General features: G+C 34.2%; 1 protein-coding gene across 2 annotated transcripts in view; it reads right to left on the bottom strand.

The window, feature by feature from the left end:
* The window catches only part of PPP1R1C (protein phosphatase 1 regulatory inhibitor subunit 1C), a 185,766-nt gene extending 172,917 nt beyond the window's left edge, over positions 1–12,849 (bottom strand). The window contains exons 1-2 of one of the 2 annotated variants that reach the window (XM_051986092.1): positions 12,554–12,849; positions 10,463–10,523 (exon numbers count right to left, since the gene is read on the bottom strand). In XM_051986092.1, the coding sequence (XP_051842052.1) occupies positions 10,463–10,523; positions 12,554–12,634 (142 nt within the window). In that variant the 5' untranslated portion in view covers positions 12,635–12,849. The remainder of the gene's footprint in view (positions 1–10,462; positions 10,524–12,553) is intronic. The other variant, XM_051986094.1, reaches the window with a different exon arrangement.
* Between the last annotated feature and the right edge of the window lie 9,601 nt (positions 12,850–22,450).

Below are 22,450 nucleotides of genomic sequence, written 5' to 3' on the forward strand. Positions count from 1 at the left end.
ACTTGAACTGATACTAAGTGAAGTAAGTGAGTAGAAGCAAGAGAATATTGTACATAGCAATAACAAAATTATGTGATGATCAACTCTGATGGATGTGGTTCTTTTCAACAGTGAGATGATTCATGCCTTGTGATAAAAGATAGACTTGTGATGGAGAAAGTCATCTGAATCCTGAAAAAGGACTATGGGGACTGAATGTGAATCACAACATAGTATTTTCAGCTTTTTTGCCTCATTTTCCCCCCTTTTGAGCTAATTTTTCTTGTACAGCATGATAAAGATAGAAATATGTGTAGAAGAATTGTACATGTTTGACATATATTGGATTGCTTGCTGTCTAGAGGAGGGAGAGTAGGGAGAAGGGAAGAAGGGAAGAAGACAAATTTGGAACAAAGAGTCTAGCAAGGGTGAATGTTAAAAACTATCTTTTCATGTATTTTGAAAATAAAAAATTATTATTAAAGACATTATTCTAAAAAGAAGTTGATATGCTTTACCACACTGATAATATTTGTATAATACATTTAGATGCATAGATGCACATAAAGAGGCATATTTTACAGGTATCTCATTTGATCCTCTTAACAACGCTCTAAGGTAAAGGCTATTATTATCTCCATTTTACAAATAAGGAAATTGAGTCTGAAAACTCATTTGTCCAGGACTGCATAACTATTGTTTGAAACAGGATTTCAACTTAGATCTTGCTAACTCCAAATTCAGTGCTCTGTTCAGTAGCTTACTAAGCTTCCTCAAAGGATGCCATCAAATTGATAAAGTAGTTCATGATACACAAAAAGATTAAGAATCTCTGTTCTAAGTTAAAAGAAAGTTTGGAACAATTTCCAGAAGAAAGGAATAATATTAAAAAAACAACTGGATCCACACTCCCACCTCTAAAAAAATATTGGGGCAGCTTTAGGAAGCTCTGGGCCAATTGAGAGTTTAATAAAATGATTAGAGGTAAAGATAAAAATGAAAAATGAAAACATATTTAAATTTGAAAGCAAAGATTACTTATTGAAAATGGCAATTATAGATGAAAGATTTCAGATACAATGACATTCAGAGAGGCAAAATATTTAATATTAAGAAAATCTTCCTATCACTAGCTTTAGCAAAAAAACTATAATCTGAATACATGGGATGAGATGGTTTGGTCTTCCTAAATTATTCCCCTAGTACTACCTTTCACTCTTCATCACTACATGCTGAAGTGGGGAGGGAGATTGTTGGGGGCATGAGAAGGCTGTAGCTAAAGAGCAAAGTTTCAGACCCATAGTTTAGTGAAGAAAAGAAGTAAAATTGTCCAAAGTATTGCTAATTGAAAGAAATCCCAGAATAAAGAAATAAGAGTACCACTGCAAGTTTCAATCCTGCCTGGATTCTTTTCGTGGAAGTTTTATGATGAATACTACTGATATACCATTTTCTTGACTATGATTGGAAATAAAAAACTATTGGCAATAACTATCATTGAATTTCTCACTTTCCTATCCTAAAACTGAATATTAAAATAAAATACACAACACCTTTCATAGGATAATAAATTAAAAGTCATAGATTTAGAAATGAAAAGGACTTTAGAGACCATTTAGACTAATCCTCTCAGTTTTCAGATGAGGAAATTGAGGTACAGAGAGATTAAGTGATTTGTCAAGATTTAAACTCAGGTTGTATTCTATAACAATTCATCAGTTATGAAGATCTCCTAGTATATATTAAAATGTATATCTGGTTATTAAATGCATTCAGAGTAAAAGGCAAGGAGGCACAGTGGGATTGAGAAAAGATCTCAGGTTCAGGAACATTTGAACTCGAGTCCTGGTGACCCATACCAGTTCATATCCCTAGAGAAGACATTTAACTTCTTCTTATTCCAGTTAACACTCTAAGACAAGAGTTGAAGAACAGGTGTCAATCTGCATTGGAAGAGAATATTTCTTCAAACCAGTGAAACCATGTCTGCTCAAAGAGAAAATGATATGACATATTTATTTCAAAGCTAAGTCTGCATTTTTAGAAGCAAACACTCTAGCATATAGGCTAGAAAAGTAGCACATGATGTCAAACATCTTCAAATATGGCATTCTATCTTCCATCTCAATACCATAACGCTGACCATCCATCATTTCTGAAAGGCTTCCTGCACAACTTCATGTTATTCCTTAAAAATGAAGCTCAAGCACTACTTTCTACTTGAAGCTTCTCATGTTCACTAATGGCCACTCTCCCTCACTACCTTATGTTTATTTGGTTTTATTTTGTAAGGTCCCACAGAAGGCAGGATTTAGCTGTGATTTAAAGGAAGACAGAGAAATCAAGAGGTAGAGATAAGTAGTGAAAGTATTCCAGACATGAGGGACAACCAGTAAAATCCAGAATAGGGAGAGAGAGTACCTTGTTCTAGGAATAGAAAGGAGACTAGTGTCATTGGATCTCAGAGTACATATGGAGCATATAGACTGAAAGGTAGAAGAATGGAGAATGGAGGCAGGTTACAAGAATTGAGTATTCATAGTTGGCTGGTATTTATACTCATTGACTATTGACTGCACAAACTGCATAATTATGTGGGAAAAATGAACCAATTAATTCTAAAGTATAGAAACATCTCTAGAATGCAGGTGCATCTCAGGTCTTTAAATCAATCATTATGGTTTGGCCTTCATTGTCTCTTTGGAAATGTAAACTAAGGAAATCAAATAAACCTTTCAATTTCTCAGAAAATCTCATTAATTAAATATGACATTAAATCACAAGAGATCATAATTGCAGAGTTGAAAGGTAGAACTAAGAATATATCTAATCCAACTTTCAACCCCTATTTTTTAAATAGTTGAGCAAATTGAGTCTCATAGAGGTTAAATAACTTACCTCAGTTCACACTGGTGATTCTTGCTTCAGTTCACATTAGTAATTAAAAATAGAGGAAAGATTTGAACTCAAGATCCTCTTATTTTGTTTACTGTACAGTGATGCCCTCATAGGAAATCTCTCTGTGTTATATCTTTTTGTCAGTCTACTAGAACCTATGAATTCTTTCTTAAAAGAAAATATATTGAATTACAGAGGAAAACAATGGTATTGAAATAAAGTTGTAATTTTTTTCCTCATTCAAGTTCATAGATCTCTTGAGGATGGCTATAGACTCCACATTAAGAATCTTAGAAATAAAGAAAGACCGGGTAATCTGTAATAATTAAAATGGACCAGAAAAAGATTATCTCTGCAATCTGAACATGTGCCCTGTGTGTCTTCCACTCTAAGTCAGCAGAGTTCCAAATCAGGAATCTCTATTGATAGGAACAACTGAAATCTTATCTAAGAGCCCTCTCCTTGTCACCCTATAACAGTGCTCCACAAATCTTCCATGTAACCCAATGTGATATGTGTCCCAATTCTATACTTGCTGTCTCTATCCACTATGACATTCCATTTCTAGTTTGTAGCTTACTCTTGATTATAAGATCATAACATGTCTTAATGGAGTACCTCCTTAGTTCAGTAAGGAATTTAGAATCATGACAGTGAGTTTTCTGGTTTCACTTATTTTTACAGAGCTTTTCTAGAAAAATATCATCACACATCTCTCAGATTGGCTAAGATGACAGATGTTGGAGGGCATGAGGGGAAAGGACATTGTTGGTGGAATTATAAACTGATCAACCATTCTGGAGAGCTATTTGGAACTATGCCTAAGGGCTATCAAATTGTGCATACATTTTGATCCAGCAGTGTCTCTACTGGGTCTGTATCCCAAAGAGATTATTTAAAAAGCGCAAAAGATCCACATTGAAAAAAAAAAAGCAGCCTTTTTTGTAGTGACAAGGAACTGGAAATTGAAGGGATGTCTATCAGTTGAGCAATGGCTAAATAGGTTATGGGATATGAATGTCATGGAATATTATTTTTCCATAAAAAAGGATCAACAAGATGATTTCAGAAATGCTGGAGGGAGAGACTTATATGAATTGGTGCTAAGTAAAGTGAGTAGAAGCAAGAGAACATTGTAAACAGCAACAAGATTATGTGATGATCAACTGTGATAGAGGTGGCTCTTTTCAACACTGAGGTGATTCAGGCCAATTCCAATAGACTTGTGATGGAGAGAACCATCTGCATTCAAAGAGAAGATTCTGGGGACTAAATGTGGACCACAACATAGTATTTGTACCTTTTTTGTTGTTTGCTTGCTTGCTTTGCACTTTCTTTCTCACCTTTTTTCTCTTTTTGATATGATTTTTCTTGAGCAACATAATAAATGTGGAAATATGTATAGAAGAATTGTACATGTTTAACATATGTTAGATTATTTGTTGTCTAGGAGAGGGGGTGGGGAAAAGGGAGGGAAAAATTTGGAACACAAGGCTTTGCAAGAGTGAATGTTAAAAACTATCTTTGTATATATTTTGAAAACAAAAAGCTATTTAAAAAAAAAAGAAAAATATAGTATCTCAGAACAGTATAAACAGCACCAAAGATTTCTATAGCAATTTCATGATTTGAAAATCTCTGACTGGGTCCAAAATCTTGCAGTGCACACAGCACTTTATCATTAATACATCAACATTATCATAGTTTATCATTAATTTTTTGTGGTCCATTTTAATCATTACAGATTCCCCAACCATTCTTTATTTCTAGGATTCTTAACCTGGAGTCAAGCCACCCCATTTTCCTCCCAAAAAGTCTATGAACTTGAATGAGAAAAATTACAATTTTATTTCAATGAGGATTCCAAGTGAGAAAGTAGAAACTGATCTGTTTTTCACTCCTAAAAGGTCAAAGAGAAAGTCAGCATCATAGAAAACTCATACATGAAAGGGAATACAGTAAAGATCATGAGAAAACTTTTGCACATTAATGGCCAGGGCTTATTCCCCCCATCCTTCATCCCCCACAGATATGTGAACTATTAAGAAGGCTTCTAGTCTTCTGGATGCATATCCCAATGTTCACTTAGCTCCAGGCCTCTTATAATTCACTTACCTTTAAAAGATATCAGGTCCATTAAATTTCATTGTAACCAGACTCTCTTTGCTTAGTAGTAAGTAGAAAAGAATGAATGCCACAAACTTTAATATTCAGAAGTCATTGTTGAGGCTGACTCCTTTCTAAAGTACAATGACTAGTTCTGAGCTCCACACAGAAAGAGGCCACAGAATCTGGAGAATGTCTCAAAAGGACCCCTATTGGTAATCTGACAAGTTAAAGAATTATACTTAGCAGTGATGCTGGATTTATTTAGCCCAGAAAAGAGAAGATTTAGGAGTGATTTATTATTATTTTTAAATATTTAAGACTAGCAAACATAGTTGGAAAAAATCACTAAAATCTGAGCCAAGAGACCCATATTCCAGTCCTAGCCCTGTTTGGCAGTCAGATTCAGCCTTGTTCTGCCACTTAATAGTTGTGCAACATTGCACAAGCCAGTAAACTCTAGGTCTCAGCTGCCATCTCTACAATATAAAGAAGCTCTTGAACTATGTGATTTCACAAGTCCCTTTAAACTCTATTTTATTGTTCTTCTACAGAGAACAGAATAAACGAATTTTGAATGTCAGAAAGGGTTATAAATAATCGATTAACCAACAAGAATTTATTAAGCACTTTTTATGTACCTGCCACTATGCTCAGCATCACTTACAAAGACAAGAAAAATAGTCCTTGTTCTCTAGAAATTGATATTGTAATTGAAACAACAATATACCTATATCCACAAAACATGGAGATTCAAAGTAACCTTAAAGAGAAAGGTGTTAGTATCTGGGGAAGGAGGAAAAGAAAGGCCTTATGTATAATAATGATGACAAAGAATTTTTGACAATAAAAATCATTTAATATTGGACTAAGAGCTTGGTGAAAGTTATGGAATCTTTTGCTATAAAGGACTTTAAAAATAAAATAAATTCTCAACTGTCTGTATTGGTTGAGGTGTGGTCCTGTTTCAAAGATAAAGGGATAAATATATAAATATGTTATATATATGTATATATAATATATAAAGAAATATGTTGGATAACTTCTTGATGTCTTTTCAGTCTTATTTTATTATTGGTTCCAAATGTGCACCATCTTTTCATATTTCTTTGTAGATGCAAGTCTTTTTTTTTTTTTTTTTACATTAAATCTTCAATTCATTTTAATAGATTGTAAGGAGACAATTATTTTACTTTTGATATCTGTATGTGGCCTTAGTTGAAATGTGATATTTTTTTCTATATGCAATTTATATTTAACATTGGATCAAAAATTTCATGTCCAAGAATGAGGAGTTTGGTATATTTACATATTGTACATCATAGATGATCCTATTTTCTTTACCATATATAGTAAATAATATTTCTAGAGTATTTATTGTTATTAGTTTATCTCTTTAGAGGAAAATCTTGATTGCTGATAGGTAAGTATTTTATACTAAATCAGACATAGGGCACGTCCTAAAAAACTTGTGAGTGTGTCAAAGCTTATCTTTGACTCCCAACTTCCCAGGTATCTAGCATCTTCACACTAATTCTTAACTATCTCAGATCCTTTTCCCTTCACTGATTTACTATCTTCAAATTTCAAAATTTCTTGAACCATCTTCTTTCCCAATCAAACATCTCAGATTTTTCTTATTCTCTGAGTATCTTAATCTCTTTTGAAGGGCAAGTGTAAATTCTGAATATGTCATCCTTTCTGCTAACATTTTCATTGTATAAAATCCTTTAGACATCTAACCTTATCTCAATGTTTTGTTCAGTCCTTTCAGTTGTCTCTGACTCTTTGTGACATGCTTTGGGGTTTTCTTGGCAAAAATACTAGAGTAGTTTGTCATTTCCTTCTCCAGCTCATTTTACAGACCAAAAATCCGAGGCAATGTTAAATGAGTTCCCCAGTGCCACACAGCTGGTAAGTGTCTGAGGTTGGCTCTATCTCCAGACCCAATGTTCTACCCACTGTACCATGCAGCTGTTCTATCCCCACTGTATTGATTTTAGGAATTTGAGGCTATGCAGCAGAATGGTTGGGTGATTCTATGGGGCAGATGTGGAATCATATAAGCTTGTGACTCCCTCCTGTCACGTGTGAACTTCATATGATTAACTCTAGTTATATGGTAAAAAAACATGGTTAAGAGCATAGATTTAGGATTGGAAGAATCCTTGGAGGGGATCTAATCTAATGCCCTCATTTTTTTTCCTCAGCTAAATCAACTGAGACCCAGAGAGATATTGACATATTTACAAAGATAATAAATGCCAGAGCCAGGATGTGACTTTGGGCTTTCTGACTAAATTAATTGAGTCTTTCACTATATTGTATCATGCTACTTCCTATTTAAAATATTCTTATCCACTATTTACTTTGGAGTGCATATCCATATGAAATTGCATATTTATAAGTTTAACATACTCAAATTAATCATTTATAGGCTTTTTTAAAAAATGAGCTTAGTTCTTCAAATATCCAAGGAATGAAAAAAAAAGTCTGATTCATCAAATGTATCTAACACAAATCTGAGAAAGCTCAATAATTATTTTCCACAGTAGAGAATTTAATTATGATTAGTTTATTCATTGACAAAAACGAAAAAATGATGGGGAGTTTCAAACCTCATGTATGATCGACGATTCTGAAAATGCCCAATTTCTCCCCAGGCATTTGCTAGTGCATCAAAACTCAATTAAATTTGTCAGAGATTATTGGCACATGCCAATTAGGTTTGCTATATTTCTATAGAACAATATGGGGCCATAAAAGGATTGTTTTAGAGAGCTTATTTAAAGTACACAGGAAAATATTCAGAATTTTTCTGTCGCTGCTTAGCAAATCTAGCCTCTTCATTTTACAAATGAAGAAAATAAGCTTCAATGATGTGAAAGAATTTTCCCAGAGTCAACTAGCTAGTTAAGGAGAAGGCAGATGTTGTGTTGCCCAATTTAAAGTTCTTCCTATTACACAAAACACAACTTCTTTGCTTGCCTTATAATTTTGTCTTTAGAATATGGGGATGTCATTTGTATCTTGTCAAAGTCACTAGAGAATGAAGCATAATGAATGAACAATGAAACACAATTTCAGATATAGTCACCGCGTTGATCACATGTATTTGTTACAAAGGAGGACTTCAACTTTACAGGAGGAAGGAAAGGGGTATGAATAAGGTGTGATAGAGTTTCTTTTAAGAAAGGAAATAGTATCAATAGAACATTTTTAAAAACATAGAAAACAAAAACTTCTTGTTAAATTTACTATACAGCTTTTTTCCCCCCAACAAACTATGTACCAGAAATTATCATCATTAACAATGATTTATTAAACACTTTCTATGTTCCAGGGTCATAAATTCTTGATTTCATATACAATTCTCTTTTTTGTATACTGAAATCTCCATGCTTATTGGTAATTAATCTCATAATATTTTTTAAAACTGAAAAACCAATCAGTAACCTGAGATTTTAGTTTAAATCTGAATGGAGTCAAAGGCACTAGTCCAAATCCCTCATTTTAGAAAGTAGTAAAGAGATTAAATGATTTGACCAAGACCACTCAAGTAGGAAAGTTGACAGACTTGAATTCAAGCCTCAAACCTCTGACTCTCTTGTAATAAGTTAAAATCTATTGAGCCAATTGGCTCATTTAAGTGACCTTTCTTCACTTGGGATGTTGACTAATTCTGAGGCTTGGCTTGCATGATTACATTTGTGGAATCTGAGAGATGAAGTATTATTCCCATGAATAATATTAGAATCAAAGAATTTAGAATTGAAAAGGTCCTTGGAGAGAAACTCTGGTAGCATCAGGAAAAATTACAATAAATCAGCAGAAATTAAATAGAAGCAGATTTTGGCTTACTATTGAAATAGACAGCTTTTTAACAATTAAAGCTATGCAGAAATGGAAGCATAAGAAATCTCAAGTGGAAGCCAGTAATATCCAGCCACTCTTTGGAAGTGAGGTAAAAGAGATTCATGAGTCAGATGGGAGGCTGAACTAGATAGTCTCTGAGGTCTTTTTCAACACTATACTTTTTTGATTCTAAAATCCCACTACTCGTTACAGCTTGGAATTTTGTTATATGTAATTCTGAGACCCAAGCTCATCATTCAAAAGCAAAAATCACTAAACCATGGAAAACTAGAACTATTGGTTGAAATAGCTAACCTCAAAAAAGAAGTTTGTAATTTATTTACTTTTAGCAAAAATAAATGATTTTTATTTTATTTTCCTTAATCATTTTTATCACTTTTTGTAGTCAGTAGAAATAGAGCAAGAAATTTACCCTCATTTTTCTTTTTCTTTTTTTTTCTATTTCAGTGAAGTAGATGGAAAAGAGAAAGATGTTGAAACAGAATCTTTATTGTATTTGCATTCTTTACTTTCTCCTAATACTCAGACTTCCCACTAATCCTACTCCCCACTTTTTCAGATTGAAAAAACTCCACCACCAAACTTTGCCAAGTTACCTAATTGATGCCATGACTTCTACAGCCCAAGCTGCTGCCTCTACAAATGCCATTTAACAACTATTCTTTCTGGACATGTCATTTAAAGGCAAGCAAATTCTGCTTTTTAAGGGTTGTTTTTTTTTCCAGCTGTATTTTTTTTTTTCAGTATTGATCCTACCAGGCCACTTGAACATTTTTTCATTATAGTCTGATCTCTTAAAAAATATGATTTCATTTTTAATTTTTTTTCAAATATAAAAGATAGACCTTTACATCCCAATTCAGTGAGAGCAAAAACTCATTCCCCTTCAATAAATAAAGAAAATATTGCATCATCCTGTAGCGCCTAATAATTTATCAAAAAGAATAATGCTGTTTATTTTTTACAGGAAATGGAAAATAAAACCTTATCAAATGGATATAGCTCTTAGAAATAGCTTTCAAAAGGGGCAGGCATAAAACAGAGATTTAGAACTAAAAGATTTAGAAACCTGTGTGTTTCTGGTACTCAGATTCTAAAGGCCCCAAAGATTTCAAAAGGCCCCAAAAAAGGGCAATTGACCTGGTAACTTGTCAATTGCATTATGTATATATGACATCAGCAGTAAGGTAGCTGCATCTAACCTTGGCTCACAGCCCACCTTTCCAATAAAGTTTTTATAAGTTAAGAGCCTACCTTGTAAAGATATAACCATCCCTGGGGCTGAAATCTGAGCTTTGAAATCTAATTAAACAATTTTCCACCAGCCTAGTTAACCAGACTAAACCAAATGCCATGGAAATACCTAGATAAACGCTGACTGACAAAGTAGTTCACAGCCAAGAATCATCAATGTATTATTTCAGAGACAAACTGACTCTTTTTTATTCTCTTTAATTCTCTTAATCATCCATTCAATGGATCAGCTAGTATTATATCTAACTCCATTTCTATGATTTAAAGTTTTTGACAATGGAATTACTTTAAATACTCAGAAATAATTTCACTCAGAAACTTGAATGTAAGTGACACTGTATTTCTTTACCTGGTGAGTTGTGCTCATTGAGAATCACAAGAGAAGCTGGTGTGGGCCTTCTTTTCCTGATCTGCAAACAACAGAGAACAAACAAGGTCAATGAAAAGTAGCTTCTGCCCCGGTTTACTGGTATAATTTCATGCACAAATTTTCTTAAGCAAGGAAGGTTTGGTTTAAGATGTCATATCATCAAATGGCAATTACTTATGAAAAATCACATGCCATAGCATATCATATTGTTTTGTTTTGTTTTGTTTTTTTCTTGAGGCAAATGGGGACTTTCCCAGGGTCACACAGCTACTAAGTGTTAAGTGTCTGAGATCAAATTTGAATTCAGGTCCTACTGATTTCAGGGCTGGTGCTCTATCGATCGTGCCACCAAGCTGCCCCATATCAAATTGTTCTAAAACATGAATCCTTAACCTGGGGTCTGTGAACTTTTTTTAAAAGCATTTTTATAACTGTATTTTAACATTAACTATTAGTTACTTTAATTCTGTGTATCTTATTTTATTCATTGAAAAATATTTTTGGAGGAGGGATCTTCATGCTTCACAAGACAGTTACCCTTCAAAAAATGGTTCAAATTCTTGCTTCACAATAAAAATGGTGAATGCACCAAAAACTGCAATTGAAAAAAATTCAAATATGTAAATTGTGACAGATTAGTAATGACAAAGAGCTATCTTCAGTACATCCTAACGCTTAGAGATAGTCCCAAAATCTACTGTCCTTATTTCTAAGAAGAGCTATGATTCAGCTTGTTAAAATTAGATTTCTATAGATCTCTAGAAATAGTAGTTATTTTCATTGGTATTCTAGAACTTTCCCTTCCCAACACTATACTGAACAGAAATGATTTTAAAAAGCTGGTCCTTCAATGACAATAGACTCTCAAGATAGAACTTTTTTATTTGTAAACTATTTATTGCATTTTTCTTTTCAATTAAATCTCTAGCATATGCAGGTAAATTCTGTGTAGACATGTCAAAAGAACATGGATAAAAGGCTTAACCAATGATATTTGATCAGGGCAGGATTTTTGTTGGATTCAACACAGATGCAAATTCATGGGTGTGATTTATCTAGTCTGAGTGATCTACTCAAGGTTTATCAAATCTAAGAGGAAACTATGAACTCCAAGTTCAGTGAGCTTGTTTAAATCACTTAGGTTATATATAACTATTAAGCTTTGAGAAAGTAGTTTGGAGAAAATTCAGTTTTAAACCTTTATATGTAAATGGGTTGAATAGAAATCTTTTCTAGTTCTTTGCTTTTTAATTCAATCCAATTCAATCCTAATTATAATTTTAAAACCATCCTTTAACTGGGATATAGGCATCAGTAGAGTAAATAATACTGTCTATTAAAGATGATGTTTAAATTTCAAATGATGTAGATGTCAGTGAATCCTATACACACACTCATTTGCTTTCTTTATTTCAGTACGTTTGCCTATGTTGAAATATATAAGCACTGAAAAGAAGAAAAGATAGTGAGATTTAAAATATATATTTAAAATACTAAGTGGATCAGTAATTATATTTACATTGACTCAATTTACTATTATATCACTCATACACGTACTTGATTAATGTTTTTCTCTGTTAAGCACAAATTAAGATGTGATACATGTATGTAAGAAAAAATAAATTGCATTTTTCCAGCAATGTGTTCTGTATTAAAAATCTTCAATATTCCAAAAATCATTATTAACCTCTAATTCAGAAATTTCTTCAAAAATTGTGCCTCAAGGATTATGCCTATTCTATCACTAAGAACACACAAATACACACAAATATTTAGGTTTCAATTAAGTTACAAGTCTATTTCCTCAGTTCTTTTTTTTTTTTTTTTTTTTTTTATAAATTAAGTATTCTGTTTTAACCTCTGTTCCTCCCCCTATGCAAGCTAAATCTTAAAAGATTTAGAAACCTGTGTGTTTCTGGTACTCAGATTCTAAAAATCACAAAGGCAGGAGAGGCAAAAAGTAGCTTAAAAAGTAGCTGTGCATGTTATTTTTAAGGAGAAGGCATGTTGACAATTTTAGCAAGCCCTCCCCCATCCCTTTATCCCCAGATATTGCCCCCCTTCCCTTACCTGCTCAGCTGCCTCAGGTGCTATCTGACTCTGAAATAAGGGCACAGCAAACTGGATCTTTTTGGGACTGTTGGGCTCCATAATAGCGATGGGGGGGTGATCAGAAGTGCAAAGAGTTCAGGAGGGCTTAAACAGAGTAGTGGCTGGGATCTTTATTTTCCTTAAGCACAGCACCCCTCCCAAGCCACACAGACAGCTTCTTAATAAAAAAGCTGTGATTCCAGAGTAAGCAAGTGAAGTCCGCTAGGCTAGAAAGTAACTCCTTTCTTCAATATCCACAGAGATGCCTTGCTTGCCTCCCCTTACCCCCACCCCCAAACCCTTAGATCCTCTCAGCACAATGCTGAAAGGAACAATAAGCTAATTGTATGCCGGTTCACTAATACACATGCCAAGCTTTCACTCAGCAGCTCATTGAAAATGCAATACTAGCCCTGAATGGCCTGCTGCCCTGGGATTTGAAAAAGATCTATCCAGTGTACATTACTAACCCGCTGCTCAGATGTGCAATGTAAGCTCCCTCTGAGTATTGCAGTGATGGGCCATTCATTATTGATGATCCCAAACCAGGAAGTTTTCAGAGATGAGAGCTGGGGTGGGATCTACATTCATTTTATTTCTGTAGCAGCCCCTCAGTCTGACAATTTTACCTTTTTTTTTTTTTTTTTTTTTTTTGCAGCCCACTGCCATGTATCCAAATAATTATAGAAGCTCAGCCACAATAAAAAATCTTTGCAGCCTTTTGGTTCCAGGTACACGGTTAACTAAGAATGAGCAGAGGAGACAAAGGTGGAGGAGGTAACAGCTTGCTGTATTAGAAGTCAAGAGGCCTGGCTTCTACCCCAGTTCTATTCCCAAAAAGGCCTTGGAAGCTTTGATAATTCATTTCTAGGAATTCCAGAACCTTAGATATCCGGATCCCCAAATCCCTCATTTTCCAGATAAGGAAATTGAGTCCCAGAGATCTGACCCTCCTTTCCTTCATCTGTAAAATGAGAGGCTATTACCAGATAATCTCTCAAGTCTCTTCCCACTCATTATCCTCTGATTCAAAATCTCAATGCATCTCCTAGTAAAAGGAGGGATTCCTACTGAAACAGTTATTTTCTCTGGACTTCAGCTCAATTGTAAAGAAATGGGTGAGCTGTGAAACTATTGGTAAATATTAGTGTGTACAAGGGCATGTTGCCACCAAGAGAAAAAGAGAAATAAAAGACAGAGTACAGAAAGGAGTCAAAAAAGCAGCTCCCCCAGAACCATGATCCACAAAATCTAGACTTGGGAAAATAAAATTAAGTCTTTAACAAGAAAGGAAAAGCCTTAGTCCTTTACTTGCTGTTATGAAAATTGTTTGACATTTAAAGAATGCACGATCTCTCTGTTGGAGTATACATATACAACACATCAGTAGGAATTCTGTCGGTGTGTTCCTGGAATACAAGACATTCATATAATATTGGGGGGATTGGGGAGGGGAAGTTGTATATTTATCTGTTTTACTTTGAACCAGCAATCCATCTCATCTATTTCAATATGTGCTGTTCTGTTTTAAGAATATTGAAAACAACATGCATTATTGAAAATTTTCAATGCCCATGAGGCAAAAGTAGATAGGTATTTGAAAGCACTATCTGTAAAGAGTAGTGCTGACCAGAAAGGAATTATCTAAGGCCTACCAGTCAGGCTTCTTGTGCCCCAACCCCATGACCAGGACTTGTCTCCTCCATTCTTAGAAGAATAAATTCATATAACATCTGCGCTATATGCCAACGAGATATACACATTTTTTTAACTTTGTGCATTATCTTTCCCATCTAGAAATTAAACCCCTTTAAGGTAACTGTTTTTCTTTTTTACTTATATTTGGATCTCTAGCATTTACCACAATGCTTGGTATTGCATTGGTATATAATATGGACAGCTAGGTGGCATAGGGACCAGAACCTGGAGTCAGGAAGACTTGTCTTTATGAGTTCAAATCCAACCTCAGACACTTCCTAGGTGTATGAGCCTGGGCAAATCATTTAAACTTTTTTGCCTCAGTTTCTTCAACTGTAAAATAAAGTAGAGAAGGAAATGGCAAACCATTCTAGTATCCTTGCCAAGAAAACCTCAAATGGGGTCACAACTGAAAAACCGATGCATAGTAAGTATTTAAAAAATGCTTGTTGCTCTATCTGCCACAGCCATTCATTGACTCCTCTTGAGTTTGCCTTCCAAGAAAACTTCAAAATCCTTTCCAGAAAATTCCTGCCTAACTATTCCTCCATCATGTGATGCTTTTACTTTTTTTGAAAATATATAGGCAAATTTTACATTATTTTTATTAATTTTTTTGTTGTTAAATTAAACTTAATCTTCTGGATTGTAGAGATCTTTTGGATCCAGTTATTTAGCTATCTCTTCAAGTTTTGTGTTACCTACAAATTTGATTAGTATGCTATATATGCCTTTATCAATAGGTCATTGATAAAGATTTTAAACAACAAAGAGTCAGAACTAGATCCCTGGGGTACTCCATTGAAGACCTCCAGCCAAGTTTGTGAGGAATCAGTAATGATCACTCTTTGAAATTAGCCTTTCAACAAGAGGTCCCTAGGTTGCACAATGGACAAAGTGCTGAATCTGGAGTCAGGAAAACCTGAGTTCAAAAATATCCTTAGACACTTACTTGTGTGACCTTGGGCAAGTAAATGATCTTAACCTGTTTGTCTCAGTTTCCCAACTGTAGAATGGGGATAATAATAGCACTTAGGGTTGTTATGAGGATCAAGAGGAATAACATTTGTAAAGTACTTAGTACAATGCCTAGTACATCATTACTTAAGCAATTCTCAAGTCATCCAATCTACCAAATAACCTACATTTCTATATTTTCCATTTTATTAATCCCTTTGCTGACATTTAAATAAATTCTCTGAGTAGAAGGTGAGGGCCACAAAATATCAAATCTCTATTTAAGGAAAGACCTTATTCAAACAACATAGGTTTCCCTATGTTGGTATTTTTCTGACTAATTTCTCCACCATACCCTACACCAGGTATTTCACTTCAATTCACCCCAACCTTTTTCAGCTTCTTTTTATGTTTTATCTTCCCCTACCCTTTTTCTTTTATTGAATTTGAATCCCTAGCACTTATCACAGTGTGTGGAACATATAAGTTCTTAATAAGAGTTTATTGACTAATATAACATCCCTCAGATCTATCAATTTAAAAACCCTCTCATATAAAAAAAAAGGAAATAAAATTAGTCTGGCTTGACCTGTTCTTGGAGAGGATATATTAGTTCTTTGTAACCATAGCTTTCTTGTCTAATTATTCACTAACCATATTTTAAATAATCTTCAGGTTTTGTCAAGAACCTAGGTACCAAAATAAGAATTGAGCAAACTTTCTGTCCTTCTCTTGTCAGCTATTAGTGTCCCATTCACAACAAGCAATAGTTCAATCCCTTCTTTAATTCATCACAAATATGTGTGTATATAAATTGATTTAACCAATTCCTAAGGACAATAATAATTTTTGAATATCAATCTTTTCACTATCCAGCAATGACAGGGAGTTACTATGGTCTATTGGGCTATTTGTCCTATGCTAAATGGTCCTAGATTGTCTTTTGGGGGGTGATTATTTCTTTTGTAATGGTTCTTTTTTTTTCTTTTTCCTTTATTGCATAAATTTATTTGTGACATTCAGTAATTATTACATATATTCCCATATTGTTGTGCCTGAAACATTTAAATAATACTCCCATCACAGATTGGAGTTTAATATTGGAAATTCATTCAGCTGAGCTTGGGATTGAGCTAAAATTTTTTTTCATAGGCACAGCATAAAACTATGACAACAAATAGCTAACGGAACAATTTTTGAAAGGTCCAAGCCAGGTGTTGCCAGCCTCCTGGAAGACATAAACCCCAGACTGGAAACCTGCCAATCCAAAAAAAAGCTATTTGCAATTTCTACTGTATATCAATTCCTTTCCTCCCCCAAGGAAGCTATATTCCAATGGGAGAAGACTCCCACACAGAAAAGGAAGCTAAAAAGAGAAAATTAGATTTCTAGAGAGCATTGTAGGGATCAGATTTTCTAAGTGAGGTGACTACAAGGAAGTACTGAGGGGGACAGTCCAAAGAGCTGGGAGTGAGGCCTGGAAATAATTAAAGAGTGAATGTTAAAAAGGGAAGATACAGGAGGGCAAAAATAGTTAAGTAATCAATAGGAGAAAACAAAGAACAGATATTAGTGTCTCATGCTATGTATGATTAGATTGATTATAAACATTCATTTTTATTTATTAAAAAGTTTTGAGTAGAAAAGAATAGCTTTAACCCAAAAGTATTTAGTGAGTTACTATCTATACATGTGTTCATTGTTGGTGATGTCAGTTTTCACTAGAAAATATGTCCTTAACTTTAAGGTATTATATATCATTTTCTGTTACCCATTGTTCTTCTGTTTATTTTGCTATGTTCCAATATAAACAGGTAATTGTCTTTTATTATTAAATTCAATAACTTTATTCTATCAGAAACAGAGACTCATGATATATTTTGACCCTGTCTAAGAGAAACACAATTTATTTTTCCCAATAAGAAACCGTTTGATTATAAGTTCTAGTTGCTAGTTAGGCAACAGATGCCTGGGTTTACAACTGAGATGGGATAGCACTGATGTGATCAATGAGTGTTGAGCCTAGCAAACCAGATTGTGTGAGATGATCTCTGTTGCCTGTAAAGATAATTTTCTTTCTCTTTGGAAAGGAGGCAGCTGCCCTTAATTGTCCCAGTCCTCTGGAGTTAGAGATTTGCTTTTTTCCGATGAACAGGAATTAATGAAGGAAAGCTCTAGTTCAGCAGTAGAAAGTTTTACTTAATCAGTATACACACCCACAGCAAGTCCCCTTTCCTTCTATAATTTCCATCTATTCTTAATACCTCACACTTACCCTCCATAGCTAATCTTTGACCAGAGTTTGATGATTTTATTTTCATAGCATCTCTTGTAAAGATCCTTTCTCTTTTCTCACATTGTCATCACTCAGATTCTGGCCCTCCCCTCCTCACAACTAGGCAATTGTAATAACATAGTGGTCTTCCTGACACAAGCTTCTCCTACTCCAGTTTATTCCCTTCTCTGCTGTCAGAGACCTTTCTAAAGAGCAGGTCTAACCTTGTCACTCTCCCTATTCAACAAATTCCAGTGGTTCCCTATCAACTACAGAATCAAATATAAAATCCTCTGTTGAGCATTTGAAGCTCTTTATAACTTCACATGCACACACACACACACACACACACACACACACATAGAGACACACATGCACTTTTTAGTTTTCTTACACTTCATGATACATTCCATCCCAACTCTATTATATCCTGTAATCTACTGATAACTGTCTTCCTTTAATTTCTAGCACAAAACATTCTACCTCCCAATTCAAGGCATTTTCTATGTGGATTTAATTGTTGTCATTGTTTGATTATTTGTAGGAAAAACAAGCCAAATTCCTTTGAATGTTTTCAAGAGACTCCTCAATCTTCAAGGGAATAATGTAAATCAGCACAATGTTAATCATGAACAGGAACATATGTGGGACTTCATCATCCAAAGGAAATTCTTTAACCTCCATTCTATACTGGATCTCCTCTACCATAATCTCTAATAAACTTCTTGAAGCAGTTATTTCAATCCTTTTCTAGTGTTTCTTATCAGAGAATTATAGAATGAGGTTATTTCTGTTATTATAACTTCCAAAAAAATCCTGAAAGATTGATGGATGAAATACATACCTCATATCAAAGAGCCCGAAAAGGCAACATTTTGTTTTACTGAATCAATAGCTTTTTCATAATCAACAAGAAACAAATATAATGAAATTTTATGTTCTCTGTGTCTTTCAGTTAATTGTCAAGTGGTAAACATACAGTCCATTGTTGAATATCTCTTGCAAAAGCCCTCAAACCCTGCTAATGCCCTCATCAAGGTCCAAATGAAATTATCAATGAATTCTATCAAACAGAATTTAGATATCAAATATCTAAAGAAAAATTAATACCTATGCTACACAAATTATTCTAAAATATTTGAGATATCTTTTACTGAGATAAATATGTTCTTGATATCTAAAACATTAGGGGATGATAAAAAAGAGATTCATAAATCAATATCTCTAATAAATATTGATGTAAACTTTCAAATAAATGTTCTAGAAAAAAGACCACAGTCATAGTTCTAAAAGATTATTTATAAATAAAGTTGGATTTATACTAGGGATGCAAAAAATGCTTAAACATTAGGGAAACAATTAACACAATCATATCAATAGACATAAAAAGAGCCTTTGACAAAGTACAAAAGCTGAGGGATACACTTTGGATAGTACTGTGTTCCAGTGATATCCATTTAAAAAAAAGGCAAAAAAAAAAAAATCAAAGAAGGTCCTGACCTCATTTGATGAATCCCCTGAGAAAGATATATAGGGGAACATGGTACCCTGGAGAGAGTGAACAGAAATAAGGCAAAATCCAAAGACAGTTAATTTTCCATGAATGCAAGAAGACAGAAACAGTGTAATAAGATTAAGTATGTTAACAATAAAGTAGGAAATTTCTGGAGAGACAATGAAACCATAATAATTTTTATAAATAATATTTATTTTTAAATTATGAGGCATACATATATATAGATATGTACATATGTTTTGTAGTTATGTGTGGAATATGTGTATTTACATGCACACACATGAATATACATACATGCCTGTACACATACCCACACCCACACTCATGTGTGCATGCAAGTGCACGTACATTCAAACCTTTCTGACTCCAGGCTCAGTAATCTATTCACTGAACCACCTAACTGCCACTATATACTTGAAACAGAGCATTCTGATACTAAATCATTTAAGTTTAAGAGATTATTATGCTTCTATATAAGTATTAACTTCCCAAAGAGTGCTTCTAAGAATTCCTTGCAAGAAACTAAACTGTTGATCTATTTTTGTTGATCATACTTTTTAGCTGTGTCTGATCTCATTTGAGATTTTCTTGGCAAAGATACTGGATCCTTTTGATATTTCCTTCTCCAACTCATTTTATAGATAAGGAAACTAAGGCAAACAAGGTTAGTTGATTTGTTCAGAGTCTGAGATGGTTTTGAACATAGTAAGATGATTCTTTCTGACTTCAGGTCCAGCATGCTATCCACCATGCCTCCTAACCATCCCCATTAATGAATCATAAACTCTATTTATCAGCATTTATTAAATACCCATTATGTCAAGGACACTATGTAAAGGCAATATAGAATGTACTAAATGGCAACAGGAAGATGAAGATAAAATGAAAATGTGTACTAAAGGAGAGGGGGTAGCATGTACAACATATATACATATAAGTGAATATAATATAACTGGGGACACAAGGTCACTGACAGCTGAGAAGAACAGGACAGAATTGTCATAGGAACTGGGACTTGAATTGAAGATTGAAAGAAGACTCAACTAGTCTTTCACCTAATTATCATGTAACATTCAGCCATCTACCCTCATCTCACTATCTGAATGCTGCTACTGATCTGCCCCAGTTTGGATCAATACTTTCAACAAATCTTTGAAGCTTCAGTCTTCCTAAATAAATGCTCTAGTCTCTCAGGAAGCTAATTCAGTCATGTTTGGAGTTCCCACTGTAGTTCTCAACTCTGACATTGGGTGATAGAATATATCTAAACTAGTCCATTTAGTTTATATCCATATAGCCTACATGTATATGTATATACATATATACATATATATATATATATATATATATGTGTGTGTGTGTGTGTGTGTGTGTGTGTGAATATACATACATACATACATGTGTGTGTGTGTGTGTGTGTGTAGTAGTTGGTTCCAAACTCCAGGACATGCTTCAGTTTAACATGACATCCCAACATCCATCCACACCATACCACTTCATCTTTTCCACTTCTTCAGAACCATACTACTTTTCTCTGTCACTTCTCCTTTATATTTATTGTCTTCCCCTGTTAGAATGCAAGGTCTATGAGGGAAGGACCCTTCTCTTTTTTCAAAAGAAAGTCATTGTATCTCTAGCACTTAGCACAGTATGTGACACACAATAAGTACTTATATTCTTTTCATTTCATTTTGCTTGAACATGAGTCTGCCTAAATCTCAAGGTTAGAGAGGGGTCACATAACCTTTCTAGGTCCCACCTTATAATTCTTACAGTCTTTTTAAATCTAATAAAGAAGCAAATTTCAGAGACACATGGTTCACAAATAACTCCCAAGGAAGTGAGCCAAAAGCAAATTATCCCATCTTCAATTTTGTTTCTTAAAATATTTCAGCTAACTCCAAAATGTGAACCTCAATTACCCCATAGGGGATAGATTTATGATTTTCCAGAGCAGTGCTTTCTAAGTCAGTTAAGGTCAGTGTCCTATAACTTTGTTTGCTTGATGTCGAAAAGGCTTTTGATCACCATCAAAATTTTGGTGGACTATGTTTCATATTGTTGATAATTTCAGATAGTCTACAGATAAAATGGCAAAAAGATGACACATGACTCATATTTATGTTCTGCTTTAAATAAAAATTTTAAAGGTCTACAGGCATAATTCTGAACATAATAATGTTAATTTTTTTAAAAATAACATTTTTTTCAGGGTGAATTATTCAAGAGTATCTGCAGTTTGTCTTAGTGCTAGGCTTAGAGCCAGAAAGACTTGGATTTGAATCCCTCCTTTGATATTTAGTAACTTTTGGAGTCAAAGTAAGTCATTTAACTTCTTTGTGCCTTAGGAAATTTCTTGAAACTTATTTATTTAGTCAAAAATGGATAGTCACTGCCATACTGAGAGTTCTCCTGCTTATGAAATTATAAATGCTTCGTGTGTTTGTTTATCTTCAATCTAAGTAAGACTAGTTCATTTGGAAAGATTTGTGTCAGGAAGATGATCAGTACTTTAAATATCAGTTCCTGATGTTGCTGTCCACTGCTTTTATCCTTACCTTTACCTTGTGAAATATAGCATTGATTGTAACTTTAAAATCTAGACATTCTTCATCTTCTTCCCAAATCTCACATGGTCCTCTCTACCAACCCACAGAACTCATACTTATCACTTAATGGAATAGCTAGAAATTCAGTACCTTAAAGTCAACATTTCAAGTGTGGAATAGTTATAATGTGTGAAAGTGACATAAGGATGATTTAGATTGTAGAGAATTCAAATACATGTCACTATGCATCCAAACTTATATATATTCATGAAAGATGTTTTGGGGATAGTCACAAACTTTTCTTGCTATTTTAGCTAGGTCCAGGGACCATATCCCTAATTTTATTTACATAGAGGAAATGAGCAAATTGAAAATGAAGAAATTCTATCAATGTATCTTCTTTGGAATTTTGCTTCTTCTTTTTTTTTTTTTATTTGTTTTTGTGGAGGCAATTTTGTGGAGGGGTTAAGTGACTTGTCTAAGGTCACACAGCTAGGAAGCATTAAGTGTCTGAGTTCAAATTTGAACTCAGCTCCTCCTGACTTCAGGACTGGTGCTCTATTCACTGGACCATCTAACTGCCCCCTTTCTTTTCTTCTTTATGCTTTCATTGTTACTGAGAAAGTCATCTAGTGGATTACTGAGAATTTAAGTGACTTACCTATAATGGGCTGGAGGCTCGAGTTGATGCAATGAGGTCCCAAGCACTTGAGGCTAAATAATAATTGGACCATACTCTATTAACATATATGCTTGGAGAAAGAATGGCCCCCGCCCATTCTTTGTGCAAGTCCTGATGTATTGTATAGGAAATGACGATTTTGGTGGGTGGAGGCAGGGGGACAGAGAGGGAAGCAGAAGGAGAGACTGCTGGCTGGCTT

The sequence above is a fragment of the Antechinus flavipes genome, chromosome 3, assembly GCF_016432865.1.
Source record: "Antechinus flavipes isolate AdamAnt ecotype Samford, QLD, Australia chromosome 3, AdamAnt_v2, whole genome shotgun sequence".
Lineage (NCBI taxonomy): Eukaryota > Metazoa > Chordata > Mammalia > Dasyuromorphia > Dasyuridae > Antechinus > Antechinus flavipes.